General features: G+C 39.4%; 1 protein-coding gene across 1 annotated transcript in view; it reads left to right on the forward strand.

The window, feature by feature from the left end:
• Positions 1–8,456, forward strand: part of OXCT1 (3-oxoacid CoA-transferase 1) — an 87,018-nt gene extending 78,562 nt beyond the window's left edge. The window contains exon 17 of the mRNA XM_014875508.2: positions 4,665–8,456. Within this exon, the coding sequence (XP_014730994.1) occupies positions 4,665–4,700 (36 nt within the window). The 3' untranslated portion in view covers positions 4,701–8,456. The remainder of the gene's footprint in view (positions 1–4,664) is intronic.
• The last annotated feature ends 6,421 nt before the right edge of the window (positions 8,457–14,877 follow it).

The following is a 14,877-nucleotide window of genomic DNA, read 5'->3' on the forward strand; positions in this document are numbered from 1 at the left end:
AAATAGATGTAAACTACAGGAAAGGACCTCTGTTTTCAGAAGCCACGGGAACACTCCTTACTTGTTCCAAACCTACTTGTTTGAAAGCATCTGAGTTTTTTTTGGTTGAGATGACCAAGAGATACTTATTCAATTAAGTGGTGTTTCCCAAAGTAAAGGCCAGCTGCCTACGCTCAAGGCAGTGAAAGCAGAAGCAAACAAAAAATTCAGAGAAAGAAATGATAAGGCTAAAATGATGGACTATGAGATTAAGCTTTGCAGCAGGTGTGATAGGGCAAGACAATTAGGTCCAAAGAAAAGATTAACACCACCCACTGTTCCTTGGTGCTTTCTTGGAAATGTTACAAAGGAGTGATATAAACTTCAAATCTTTAGTGTAGCCTGAAGTTAGGAGTTAATGAGAGGGATTGGAACAATACACTGTCTGGCTCCCTGGGATATGTCTCTCTAAGCTCAGGAAGGGACCCTTCACAGGCACCATTTCCTAGTTCTCCAGAAAGCAAACTCCAGCACAGTCTGCTGTGTTCAGCTGCTGCAGCCATGCATGAAATCACAAGCTGTGGTCATGAAAAATGTAGATGCTTCTTGGTTTATGCATTCACATGTACTTACCTGGAAAGCAGTGGCTTACATAAATGCTTGCAAAGCAATGCTTGTTTGCAAAGCGTGTACCTCTGCCAGAGCACATGCAGGTGTCAGCATGATGTACTGATGGCTCCTTACAAAAGTGCCCACAGTCCCTACAGATTGAAAGCATGACATGAACCTGAATTATTTGTTTATTAAACCTGTGGCACAGAAGTACACTAGCCCTTTCTTTCTGCCCCCACCCTATCCTGTAAAGAATGTTTTCAGGCCGTGCTGTCCCAGTCCTGCTGTCATTGATTGAAATCCCTACCAAATCTTCTGTTGAATTCTTTGTCAGAAAGACTGGGTTGCTGTTGTGTAATATCGGACCCTTGATGGCCTGAATTTCATATATAGCAAACAACTACAGGTTCTTTGCTTAGTTTTGAATTTCAGAAAAGAGGGGTTTGAGCATAGTGATAGGCAGTTATTCAGACTTCAGCATCCTTGGTCCTTTTTTTCTCACATTTTAAAACTCTGCCTCAGGCTTTCTTGCAAGAGTAACAGTTGTGCTTGTGATTATTTATGTTCACTGAATGAGACATCTTGGGTTTATTTATATCGGTGACAGGAGCTTTAGTGATATTGTATTGCCACAGTAAAAGCAGGATCATATATTTTCCTAGTTTGAAACAGAACTAATCAGGGGAAAATGAGGAGCTGACCCCTTTTTCTAGTAGCTTTTTTCAGTAGATGCACTGTATGATCTGAACTAAAACAAATGTCTTTGTAAGTTCACTAGAAATGAGATTTTAGGAAATGGCTGTATCTTTATATGTAACTGCTTCACCCCATGTCGACTACTCCTGTTTGGAGAGGAAAACTTCATAGTCTATAGGGCAATATTTGAGACACATTTGACTGTACAATTCTATTTCACAGCCTGCTTACTTACTTGGAAAAACATCTCCTAAAGAACATTTGCAAAACAAAATGTCAAAGGAAACATGATTTAGAGTCAACAATCTTCATAGTAGACTGGCATAACTTAAAAAATAAACAATTTGCCCTCAATTTTACTGTGCTGTGAAGACAAAATGTTGGCTTATCTTGCATGCCTAAATAAGATTTGCTGTAGCCTAGCATATAGATCACCTTGGCAGGCAATCTGTTTGGGCTTGTACTGCCTTTTACCATTGATAAGACCATGACAGAACATACTTCTGCAGATGTATTTAATTATAAAAATAATCACGATAAGTTACAAATCCCTACCATAATCTTTTTTTTCCCCTTAATCTTAAAGCTTGTTTTTCAAAGCGTTCTTCAAAGATAACATGGAGTATAGAAAAAGCATTTGCCAAGGCTAGTGTATGTTTAAAAAGGAATTGTCTGTCCAAGTTCTACCACTGAGCTCAAAATGATATAGGATATAGATTTTATTTTCAGGAAGTACATTTTCCTTTAAGGAACATTGTCTTTTGAGGCTGTTGCAAGATAGACTTGATTTTTAAATGGATATTGTGGTGGTTTTTTTCCCTGATCAATTGCCGCTGCTGCAAAAACCATTACGAGATTTTTGTATCTCATATATATACATATATATTTGATATTAGGATTGTGGTTTGCATTTCTCTGCATTGAAAAAGAGATAAGCAACTTTTATTAATTTAACAAATACTTTTTTTTTGAGGGGCTCATTTTGATGAAATTTTTGAGCAGTAACTTGCTGTTGCTTACTTTTTAAGGTCAATGGAACTTAACAAGATTCAGACTTATTCAGAATCAGAACCTGAAGGAATGCTCGCTACATATAAATTCAATGAAATAAGCATAGGGCTGTTTGTGTAGCTGAAAAGGGTGCTTTGGGGTTGGGAATCAGAGATTCAACAGGCTTGAAATGCAGCAAGCCCCAGAGCCCACGTGTCTTCTTACCAGTTGAGAAGCCACTGGACTGCAAAGGCAAACTTCTCCCAGACCACCTACCTGTCCAACATTAGCAAAGTATTTGAAGCTTCCAAGATAAGGAGTTCTTCTTGTAAGTGAAATAGTATTAAGAATGTGTTGCTTAGGAGGTACTGTAAGAAATTAGCAACTCTGAAGCTGTGCACTATGAATACAGTCTGCATTAAACCCCTTCAGCCTTTACTAAATGATGTGCTCTTAGCACAGGGTGACGCTGGATTGACTATCTCTAGTGGGATTTAAAGCAGTGGACTCGGAGAGCTTTATACATTTCAGACTTGATTACTGCTTGTTTTCCAAGCACAAACCATCCGTTTTGTCACATTGGCATTTTTCTGCTTATTTAATCACATTTTAGTTAAAGCGAAAGTTGCATTTGGGTCCAGTTCTGAGTGGTGCTGAGCTTTCACCTCCTCCATTATCTTGAGCAGACATTATGGCACATCAGGCTCATGGGCATCAGACCCATCTGAAGTGGATAGTGGTACACACAAATGACAGCTGTTAGCATCAGATGTGCAGACACCACATTTAATATAATATGCTCATCAAATGTAAAATGCGTGATGTTTTGATGGCACTGAAATCTACAACATCAGAAAAAATAGAAATCTCTCCAGTAATTGCCTTTGTTGTTTTTTGCAGAACACAGATTTTAGTGCTTCTATTTTCATCCTCGAGTGTTTAGCTTTACTTCAATGGAACCATCCCTGGCTGTGGCAGAAATAGGCCCAGATAAAGTGAGGCTCATAGTAACTTGGACTCAGAAATGTAGAAATATTTCTGGAACTGATCCAGGAATACTGATGCATTTTACCTCTTACATCTATTTATTATCCTAGTTCACACACAACTTTGAAAAAATCAATGAATTGTTGCCATCCACTGAAAACATTTCATTAGCATTTGATACAGTAAACACATTCTTCATGAACTAAAGTTTTCCTCAGTGGCTATTCTCATAAGGTTATAAATGATGATACATAGTGGCTGGAGGAAAGATCACATAGAAATCTAAGTGGTACAGAAAATACAGCCCTGTACCTCTAAAAGAAAGCAGCATTAATGCTTGAAAAGGCACTTATATATTATTCTTTCATGAGTTACCCTCTTGACTACTGTTAACTGAAAAAGATGGGTTAGGGAGGCAGGAGGATGCAGTAGGTGATGCTTCCATGGGGCACATTAATCAACTAGGAGCCAGATTATTCAGGGAACTGTTTTTCATCCTGAAAAAGTAAGATCACATGAGTTATTTTTGATCTTCATCCTGGGGCATTGGGCTTGGAACAGGAGATGATTAAAGAAGCTTGGATCTTCTGTGTAGACCTGCTCCTCAGGGGTTTCGTGTAGACCTGGAGTGAGAGTTCAAGCAAATGTTAAGCACTGCTGCTCTACAAAGTCTTCCCTGTATTGTTCCTACTTACACCTTCTTTCCTCATATACTTTCCTATTTAGGCCTACTGTGTTTTATTTTTGGTCTGCTGTACATCTTATAATATCACTAATTGAATTTTGTGAAAGAATAAATGAATTAAAACGATAGAATACATAAATGTGTCCTTACACAAAAATTAATGTGAATGGGAAAATGCAAGGTTTTTATTAAAATAAAAGCAAAATTGGAATTAATTTACTATATAATCATTAAACAAATGAAATTGAATGGAAAAAAGACATTTAACAAATAGGAAATATAAATTTGGTATTGTATTATGTCATCATCAAACAAATAGTCCTATCAAATGTATCCATATACAATAGTTGCAGATTCTTTATTATGTATATGTACCTTTGGGGCAAGTACAGATTCATCTGCCCAGGTTTCATATGCTTGCATTCTTACACCTATCAAAAAACCTATCTCAAAATAAATGAAGTTGGGAGTCTGGATACTAGCACCACACATATCTTGTAATGTTGCAATAGAAAATTTAGTTGTGGTAGTGTTTATCTCTGCCATACTGCAAATATAGCAGGTTAAATAAGTACAGTGTCTCTAGTCTTCAGTGGTACATTGTTGACATAGATGGAAGTGAATGGTGGGTTGTACTGCTTGATCTTATCTATATGACAATCTAAGTTATCTATATGACAGCTGTTTTGGTTTTTTTTTCCCTCCTTTCTGCTAGGTTTCACCGAAGCTAATACCAATGAGGCAGATTTAAATGCGAATTGCAGACTGGGCTTAATTCGCAAGAAGGCTTGTTTCCAAATGGAAGAAATTCATGACTGTCTTGCTTTTTTTTTTCCTTTTCTTTTCTTTCTTTTTTTTTTTTTTTTTTAAGGGCTCTCTAAGTAGTTTCCAGATAGTTAAACTCAGGCTGTGACTATAAGCCTAATTGTATTCTGCTTTCGTAACATTACCAACTTTTATGGAATGGTGAATATATTCTCTAAGTTTTGAATCATGTTATAGTATAATGTTAATGATCATTGTAAAAAACAAAAAAAAAATGCCTTGTAGTCTGTCTGCCAAATGCTAGGGTTTTTTTACACAGAATTAGAAAAAAACATGCAAAACATATGATTGCCTAAGTGTTTCCTGATATGTGTTGCTCTGGAACTACAGCACTTATCATGTTCATTCTCCTCTAAAAGTGGAGTTTTTCTGTTCTGGAGTGGTATACAACAAATATATGTATCTGTAGAGAGAAATTGGGAATATGGACGTTCCTTTTCCTGAATCTTTTCATCAGTCTGTAGCAGCATTGTTTAAACCGGTGGAAATAATTGGGACCTAAATATATCTGCTGTTTTCACAGTGTGTGTCTGTTGGTATTGAGAGGCCTATGCCTCCCAATGTCCAACTGTGACCCTTCATATTTCAGTCATACAAACTAGAATGGGGCTAGTGTGAAGGAGGAAGATGAAAAAGTGTCCGTCCTCATGCAGACAACTGGTAGCTGCACAATTTCCCATATGAACTGCTTTTATTCTCCAGAGATAATGCTTCTCCCCAGCTCCCAGTCAAGGGCAAATGAATATTGTTTCTGGAGTCAGGTCTGTCCTTCCAGTGTCTCATAGAGAAACAGAGAAAGAGAAGGTCATGAACATTTTGAAGACTCCTTTGAAGGGAATACAGATGGTTAAGGGTAAAAGCAATATGCACCACTTGCCAATCAAGGCACCAGCAAAATCTACGTCTAGTTTGGAACCCAATTTCATCATAACTTGAGACAATCAAAATGAAAAGACATTATCTCAGAGCCATTTTGATGAAGGCCTTCTTTTCCCTGTTAATTACAAAATAATTTGTATATTTTGTTACTTTTGCAAACAGATAATATGACAGCTTTGGATCTCACGTACCAAATCAGCACAATATGTCTTTATTATAAGAGCGTGAATTGACTGGAAATCGACATTTACTAAAATACAATGTTCTCTCCAATATAATGGTTTCTGTCATTTCTGTCATTTGTATAAATAGGAGCATGTAAAACACTTCAGTTAAAATAATTCCTGACATAAATGTGTGACATCAGGACTAGAGCATATTAAGTGACTGAAAAACAAGTGAAATGTAGGTGCAGAAGAAAAGGTTTTCATAATGCCTATCATACATGTTATAAGCATGTTAAGCACATGACATAGAAAGGCATTCTAATACTAAGTGAATAAGGGATTAACCATAATAAATATGTGTTGTGGAAGGAATGTAAGACATTTCTTGGGCAACCAGACAGAAAAATCGTGCAATATTTAGCTCTTGTACTAGCCTTTGTACAGCATTTTTCCATTCTAAAATACAAAATGCTTCTCTTTCATGGAACAGTTACAAAATTTGTCTTGATTCGCACATGGGTTTTACAGCAGCAAAACTGCTTTGATTGGAGGTATTATATAGTTGCACTTACCCTAAACAGTTCCTTGATAATCTCTTGTCAATACCATAACAGGCTACCCTTCATCCCAGAAAGAAATAAACAAAATGCCTTTGTAAACACCGTTATGCTAGTACAAAAGTATTCCCATAATACTAAGCTGTGACTTGAACTGGTCGCTGCTAGTGGGTGGTAGGCCATTGTGCAGCCTGAATCTGTAGGCAGGACCTGATGCTGAGCCCATGAGAAAGCAATATGTTGTACAAAGACCAGTGTTGTATATGATTAACATATACAAGTGAGTTGGCTGATAGGTAATTTGCATCGAAGACTTGAAACTACATTTATCATAGTGCTCCAGGATATCTTAACACAGCGTGTTGGTTTTCACATGATTTCTCTGTTTAGGCTATTTAGGTGTATTCCCTGTGTTACTCACTCATGCGACACAAGTTAAGTTTGACCATGTTTTTTTGCTGTGGAGGTGGACTCAAGTTCTGATCAGAGGTTTTGAAGATAAAGAATCTCTATATAATAACACCTGACCATTTTGGCTCACTGTAAACAGTTTTGCTTTTGAATGGACCAGCCCAGAGGCCCCCTCCCTAATCCATGAAGACATTTCAGTGACAATTCTGACCCTTGTGGTGATGTACACAGACAGCAAAACATGCCTGTCTTTGCCTTCAGGGCCAGAGATGGGTGAAGAACTACTCTGAGGGGATGGGTGTAGTCCCTGAAAGTGTTTTGTTCATCTTCATTCAAAGCTCTTGTATAGAGTATCCAAAATGGATGTTGGTTTTAGGGGAGAATTATAAAAACTGTTATACAGGGGAAGGCAGTTACTGTTAACTTATCCAGAGTAAAAAAAACCCCACAAAACCAAAAAGACCAAAGAACACGAACATTTAAATAGATGGGAGAGTCTTAAAGAAATTAGTAAATTAAAATGTTGATCTATTGCAATTACCTATGCTGCATTAGTTGTAGGACTAATTAGTTAATTACAGTAGACATTTACACATCTGCGAAGTACAAGAGAAGTGTCTGAGGGCAGGATTAGGTGTATACTGCTTCTGCCATAGAATTCCCTTTGCTGGTACACGCACAGAAGCCATTGTTGTCATTTATACATGGCTATAAAAAGACTAATGACCTGGTAATGTCTGGGAGTTTAGCACCTTGGTTTCTTAATCAAAGAATTAAGACCCAAGAACTCCTGATTTCCAGCTCTTCTGGTTCTCCACTTACTGCCTTGTGGAATGACAGCTATGTTCTCTGCCTTGTCTCCTGTTGCTGGAAAAGGGGATGTTTTTCTTCCTACCTCACAGGGATGTTGTGAGGAATAAGAAGCTAAGGTCTGTGCAAAAGGTTATTTGTTTCTTTTCAACTTGGGGATCACACTTGATCAAGAGTGTGGAAGAGTACTTGAAGACTGCATATGTGCTGTGCATTTGAGTTCTGTGTCTTATTTGTGTCAGTGTTAATGCAAGAGAGCAAAAGCATATGGTGCTTAAAATTGGGGATAAAAGGAGAACAGGCTCTCTCCATATACAGCAATGATGCTGTAGCAACAGGAGACAAGATATATATGTCACAGGTGAATTTTTTACCTTGAGGACAAAAGATTGTGGTAAAATATTGGTATTGTTATGAAAATGTCATGAGTCCGCACAAACTAATTGCAAAAAGCTTTGAATCCACTTTTTAAATTCTTTTGTTGAGCAAAATAAAAATTAAAGCACTCCTAAGTATTTCCCTCTCTGTGGACACAAGTGTGGTTCACAGGTAAGGTATACTCTGAGCAGTAGTTGTAATAGTTGGTATTGCAGAGATTAAGGTTTATTGGGACTGAAATCATTCCCTGCTTGACAGCACTTCAGAAGACAAGGACAGTTGTTATTCTTTGTCCTGAAGAAGATGATTCTACTATATTATCACATTGGACTTCACATTGTATTTTGTTGATTTTTTTTGTCCCTGAAAAAAGGAAAAAACATAGAAAATACATCTGTGCTGTAAAAATTTTGCGAACTAAACATCAAAGTCCTTCCCATGTATTTGCAAAACAATCAATAAAGTAAAGCTTTTAAATCACAGGTTTTCTCTATTAATTTTTCTATTACCATTTTTTTGTAGTGTTCTGTTCTGCTTTTGGAAGAAGTAAAAGTTCAGCTGGTATTCACACCAGCATGTTACACCTCAGCACACAGCAAAACCTCAAGGTCTTGCCTGAATCTGGATGGGTTTGATAAACAGAAATAATGAAGCTCAAAAATCAGTTAACAGCTGGATTCTACATGTTCTCTCTTCTCACTGATGTCTCTGTTGGGTCAATCTCAAACATAATTATCACATTCATTTTTGAAATGACTTGTTTTTCAATCAAGTTAAATAATGGACTGCATATGTAGTCCTTAGAGAAATGATTTTTTACCTTTTGATTAAAACTGCTGTAGAACTGATCACATTTGAGATGTTAATCATCGATGTTAGCGTGTGGCTGCACTCTGAAAATTGTACTAGATGACACATGAAGACAAATTCCATTAACCACCTACTGAATGATAAAGTAGATGATTGCAAAGGGATGAAAATGTCTGTGTGTAGTGGGGGTCATCCTTCCATACCCGTCATAAGGTCGTGCATAAATGTGTTATAGAATCGTTTTCTCTTCAGTATCATCAGGAAGCAGGTTGATAAATGTGAAGAAAAATGTTTAGAGTCATTTAAAAAAAACCCTGATGTTTTTCTCTGAAATGAAATTCTTCAGTAATTTATATGTGTAGTCAAAATCCAACATCCCTGTGAAGGGGGCTACAAGGTAAGTACCAAACCTCCGGAGATAATGCAGCAATCTTGCAGCTCTGAAATCCACTCACACAAATGTGTAAGGTTATGTTTTCCTCTGACAAGAGGAAAAGTTGGTTACAGGCATATCTGAGAAGTTCTGTGGTACCTTGTGTGTCTTCCATTTTGCCTATTGTGCTGGTTTGGGTTTGGATAGAGCTGATTTTTCTTCACAGTTGCTGATATGGGGCTGTGTCTTGCATTTGTGCTAAACACAGGGTTGATAACTCAGGGATGTCTCCCTTATCCTGAGCAGTGCTTATGGAGAGCCAAGGCCTTTTCTGCTCCTCTTCCCACCCCACAGTGAGGAGGCTGGGAGTCACAGGAGTAGGGAGGGTGCTCAGCTGGGACATCATTTCTCTGCTGCACAGCTGCAGTCTTCTGAGAGCAGAGCCCTTCTTCTGCACATAGCTATCTGCTCCTCGAGACCAGGGATCCTAACATACCCATGCCACAGTGTCTTTGGCAGCCTTAAATGGAAAAATTTCAGAGAACACCAGGTTGGAGAAGGAATTCTTTTTCCTTGTGTTTACAAAACATCAGGTTTTGAAGCTCCAGCAAAGGAAAAAGTAGCTATTGTGTTTGTGTTATGAAAACTTGCTGTGTCTGGTTCACATGGTTATGTACACATTTAGAAGTAAAGGCATGGGAGAAATCCTTACCTTCAAGGTGACTGGGTTCTCTATCTGCCTCCCACGACACTTTTTATTGATTTCATTTTATTGGTGTAATGGCTTGCAGAAGCAAGCAGAACATTACTTATTTGTGGGAGCAGTAGAGTCTAAAACTAGAGTTTTTACTTCTATGTTCTTAAAACTGTCCCCTGAGCACGCAATCTAAAGAAAAACTGTTTAATTTGTGTAAATCTTTGATAGATTATTAGACTGCAGCCATTGTAGTGCTGTCGGGCATTGCCACTGCTGCTATTGCACCGGTGAGAAATGCTGCCTTTGGTGCAGTGCAGATCATCATGCTTCTCTCAAACCTGTGCCTGCGTGGGGTTCACAAGCCAGCGTCCACCCACCTGGCTGCTAAAAGGTCCCACCATTTATGTAGGATTGTGCTGTTTTCAACATAGAAATGCTCAGCCCCAGCTCCTTTGAAAAATTGTGATGATGTTTCTTTCCCTGTATTAACTCAGCAGGGAGAGCCTTGCAAAGGTTCAGCTCCTAACCATATTCAATAGGATTCAAAGAACATCTTTCTTGTCCCAGGAAAACACCTAATGAGCCATGATGCCTGGAGAGTTAGGTGAGAGAGCTGCTCCAGGGAATAATGTCTTCTTTTGCAGAAAGGATGACAAAAGTCACAATGCTGTGAATGAAGTCAAGGAGCAGGAGATGTTCATGTAGTGTGCAAGTCATTCATCCACCAGTGGCAAGGCTTGAATTATCCTTCAGAGGATGGGTCTTCTTTTATTAACATGCACTTTCAAATGTGTAAGCAACTCACTTCTCCTTTTTGGGTGCCCTTTGTGTAGGCACCTACCTGCAAGGTGTTACAGGCAAGCAACAAATCTGTGAAGTCTCTTAAAGAACTGGCAGGTTAACCAATGTACTGCTGTGGCACCTCAGCACAGTACACAGAGGGATTTTCCCTTTTAAATTTGGATTGTTTAAATGAATCAAATTTGTTTGTAGATGCCCATGCCAATTACTTTTATTATTTGGATAAATTTCTAAATATTCTCTTTGGTCCTGTAGCTGAAAAGTGCATAATAGACAGGTAGAAAAGGGAACTGAAAACTCCTCTAAATGCAAGGAAAACCTGTTTCAAGAAGAGCTAAAACTGCAGCTAGGAGGAGAATTAATTGCAGAAACTGAATAAAAACAACATGAAAAGCAAACTTATACCACCCAAAAAATAAAGGCAAGCCACGGAAGCAACATATTCATGCTGCTTAAGAAAGTAAACATTAATTTAATACTAATTCAATCTCACCTGTTTAAGCAGTGAATGAATAAAGACTATGAATTGAATCTGATGCCTATATCCTGCAACGTAATTTTTCCTCCACCTGTTTGGAAAATTTGGCTGCATGAGCAATTAACACTTGCACTCAGATTTGTCCAAAAAGAAGGCACGCTATGTGATGCTGCAAGGCTGTCTTGTCCAATAATATCCCTAAAAATACTAAACTTTATTCAGACACTTTGGCTTGCCACTCATTTTTGTCTAATTCCATCCTACATTTGCTCCAATAAAACCCATCACCCGTGCTTTCCTCCTTCTGGTACCCTACTAATCCTTAACAAGTAGCTCAAGGAAGACTGCTCAAATTTCGTGAGTTTTCCTGCTTGTCTGGGCTTGTTCTTAGGGGGAGGAGAGGAAGTAGGAATGTGTGCCTGTGTTCTGCTGGGCCATGCCAGCAGGGGAACTGAGACCAGAATAGCAGAGCAAACATCACGGGCAGAGATGGTGCAGGGGAATGGTGTTAGAGAGCCACTGCTGAGCATCAGCACCTCTGGCGTTCTGGCCGGTTTCTAATGCACTGCCACTCACACATCTCTTGTCAGAAAAAAAAAAAACAAAAACAAAACCAACCAGATGCACGGTATATTCTCTCTGTTTTTAATTTTATTTCGACTTGGAGATGACATGGCTGCTCTGAAAAATTAAAATAATGAACTCCAGTGGAGAGGATGAATCTGAGTGAAGAGCCAGGGGCTTGGCTACCCAAGCCCTGTGTATATTCCTGACTGCAGTGCCCACTGGGGCAAGAAGGAAGACACCAGGCTTGGACATGACTCTTCTCAGATCATACATGCTTGTCCTGTGGGCTGTGCTTATACACAGTGGTGGGGGTCAGAGCTGAGAATGGCTCAGGACTTCTTTAGAACAGAAGGCAAGAGCTGAGATCTGGGACTGAAATCGTACAAACCCATTTTTCTGTCCTGCATGGCAGAACGACTGCTGGAACTCACCAGGAGATGCTTCTCATTGCAGTGCTAATACTTCTTCAGGGTTACAGGCTGGTATTGCTGATTTTCTGCTGCTATATTGATTAGTACCAACATTTTCAGATTCTTGTCTTCTTCAGGCAACCTTTGGCCTGGAAAAGGAGAAAAATAAAAAAAAGCTAACTGCATAAATCTGCTAGCTATAAAACTGAAGGATGGTGAAATTATTCTGCAGCAGCATATCCATGTTCTCATTAAGAGCAATTCAGCATTTTTAGGACATGTTAACTGCTGCAGCAAGAAGAAGCTGCAGATCAATATAAAATAAACCACAGCTTCACAAAAGCCAATTTATAATTTCCAAAGTACCTTCCCTCGGCTGTGCAGGAAAGTCATCATTGGAACACCAGTGGGACAAGGTTACAGAGAAAGCCTCAGACCACTTTGGATGTGGAGCTGGAAAACTCATCCTATCTGAAAAAATCATCACCCTTTTGTAATGACAAAAACCTGGAGGTAACCTGTCACAGAGAAACTGAGAAAGGGGAATGATCACTGATAACTTCACTTGAAAAGTGGTGAGGTCATGGCTGGTAATTAATTATCCAAATCACCCCTGAGTATATCTCTACCAAACAAGCTATCTGACCTATTGCAAAACAATCCCTCTGGGAAAAAAAACTTTTTTCTTTGGTGATTTTAACTATGCAGCAGATTATTTTCACAGTGGAGCTGAAAGGGGTAGAGAGACCAGTGAGCAGCACCATCACATCATGGTGCTGCTGGTCCTGGGGCAGCAAACCCACCCACCAAGGTCAAGATTCGTGGCTCTTGATTGGGATAGGATCCTCTTTGGGGTGATCCCTACAAGTGCATGTGTTGTTTAAACATATCTTAAAATTTAATCAGATTTGAGTGCGAGCCTGGAGACTTCCAGGAGCATCTCGAGGAGTGTGAGTTTAGAGGTGAAGGTCAGAGGAAGGCGCTGTGACCTGAGAGGGCTTTTAGGCTCCAGCAGAGTGTGGCCAGCAGATGGGGAGCCTGCAGTGTGTGCAGGACACACTGCTCTGCCAGGGATGGTGGATGGGAAAGCTGGGAAGTGCTGTGCAGTGCAGGTCTCCCCATGCTGCCATTCCCATCCCCGAGCCTGGTCGAGGCCGTGCAGAGCTGCATGATGAGGGCAGACCCTTCAGCCTGCTTTGCAGAGATTTCACATCTTTTCCCAGAGATGCTGAGTGTTGAACCCTGGCTTGGGTGGGCACATCTAAAGGCTTTCTATATACAGAATACCACCCCTGACATGACAAATTTTGGCAGTACCTGGCAATTTTACCCCAAAGGGAGCCCAGTTCTTAGTACAAGACAATATGCACAGCATGATATTTTAGCTGGGGCAGGTGTGGTGAAATAGAGGTTGCCCAGAGCAATTTTAGCTACTTAAGCATTAACTACTAAACATGTATTAATTTAGTGAGATTGTGGCCTAAAATCCCAGGATTACTGCTCCCCAGTGTGGGCTTTCATCTTTGAGTGCACAGTGAATGTTTTAAGTACTTGGCTTTCAAATATTAGGAAGGGTTGCACTAAAATCTAGAAATAATCTAATTATAATCTGAAATAATCTAATAATAACAATATAATATAAAACTAGGTTTAATGTAACAGGTTCTGTAAAAATGTAATAAATGAAGATGGTAGGAACAGAATGGCTTTTCTGTGAATTTCTTGTCACTTACCACTCCAAATTTTGTATATTCACACAGTGCTTCTCAGTTTAAGAGAACTTTGTCAAATCAAACCCAGCAGCAGACATTCATCTTCATAATTACTGGGGCCAGAGAAGAGGAAGCAAACTCTAATTTTACCACCACTATTTGCAGGTGAAGCCTTCAGTAATAAAAATGAATACAGCTGGAGTCCCAGTAGTTATACGGAATCTTTAAGGTGGGAAATGAAAAAAGATAACTGGGTTTGCTGCATAAATCAGCACTGCCAACCCTGCTGGGGAATGTGCTTACGTGTGTCACAGCAGGAGGAGGTCAGCGTCCTGTGCTCAGGCTCTGCAATTACCCAGGGGAGTGGTGGGACTGCAGCTGGAAATGTGCACTCAGCACATCCTCATCCACAGAAGGATAGTACCCAAACGCACTAAAATGACATGAGGAAAGGTCAGTTCTTAACTGGTTTCCAGGACTGCAGAGAAGGAAAACTGCTATGTTCTCCTATGTGAATTAAGTTGGTGTTCTAACATGAGCATTAATTCCTCCCCAAAACTGATTTGCTGGTGTGGTGTGAGTCCCAGAGTTTGGTTGCTGCCTCAGCTGTGAGGGTCTGGGTAGCAGCGTGCCAACCAGCCCCCACTAGCACCTTCTGCCAGCTTTATTGCTGTTACTAGTTTTTAAGGCATCACAAAACATTAGAGGTCCTTAAGCATGACATGGAGCTGTGGTTGAGATCTTATTCAAAGAAGAGGGCTCTTATTGCTATTTGAGTGTTTACAGTAAGACTGCAGAGGTATTTGCTAATCGTAGTAAACAAATATGCCTGCAGCTAAGAACCATCTCCAGAAAGCACAGGCAGGGTTGGCTCTCCTACGTTGTTCCTCCATTGTTTTTTTTTCCCCCTAGTCATGTACAAATACGGTATTTTTTCACCCTTTTCCTTGTGTGGGGGGGAAAAAAATTTTTTTTATACAAGAATTTTTTAAAAATACTTTCTCTTCCATATGATCCTATCAGGATCCTCAGCATGTGCACATTTGTATGAGG

Source organism: Sturnus vulgaris, chromosome Z (genome assembly GCF_052056855.1).
Source record: "Sturnus vulgaris isolate bStuVul1 chromosome Z, bStuVul1.hap1, whole genome shotgun sequence".
Taxonomy (NCBI): Eukaryota; Metazoa; Chordata; class Aves; order Passeriformes; family Sturnidae; genus Sturnus; species Sturnus vulgaris.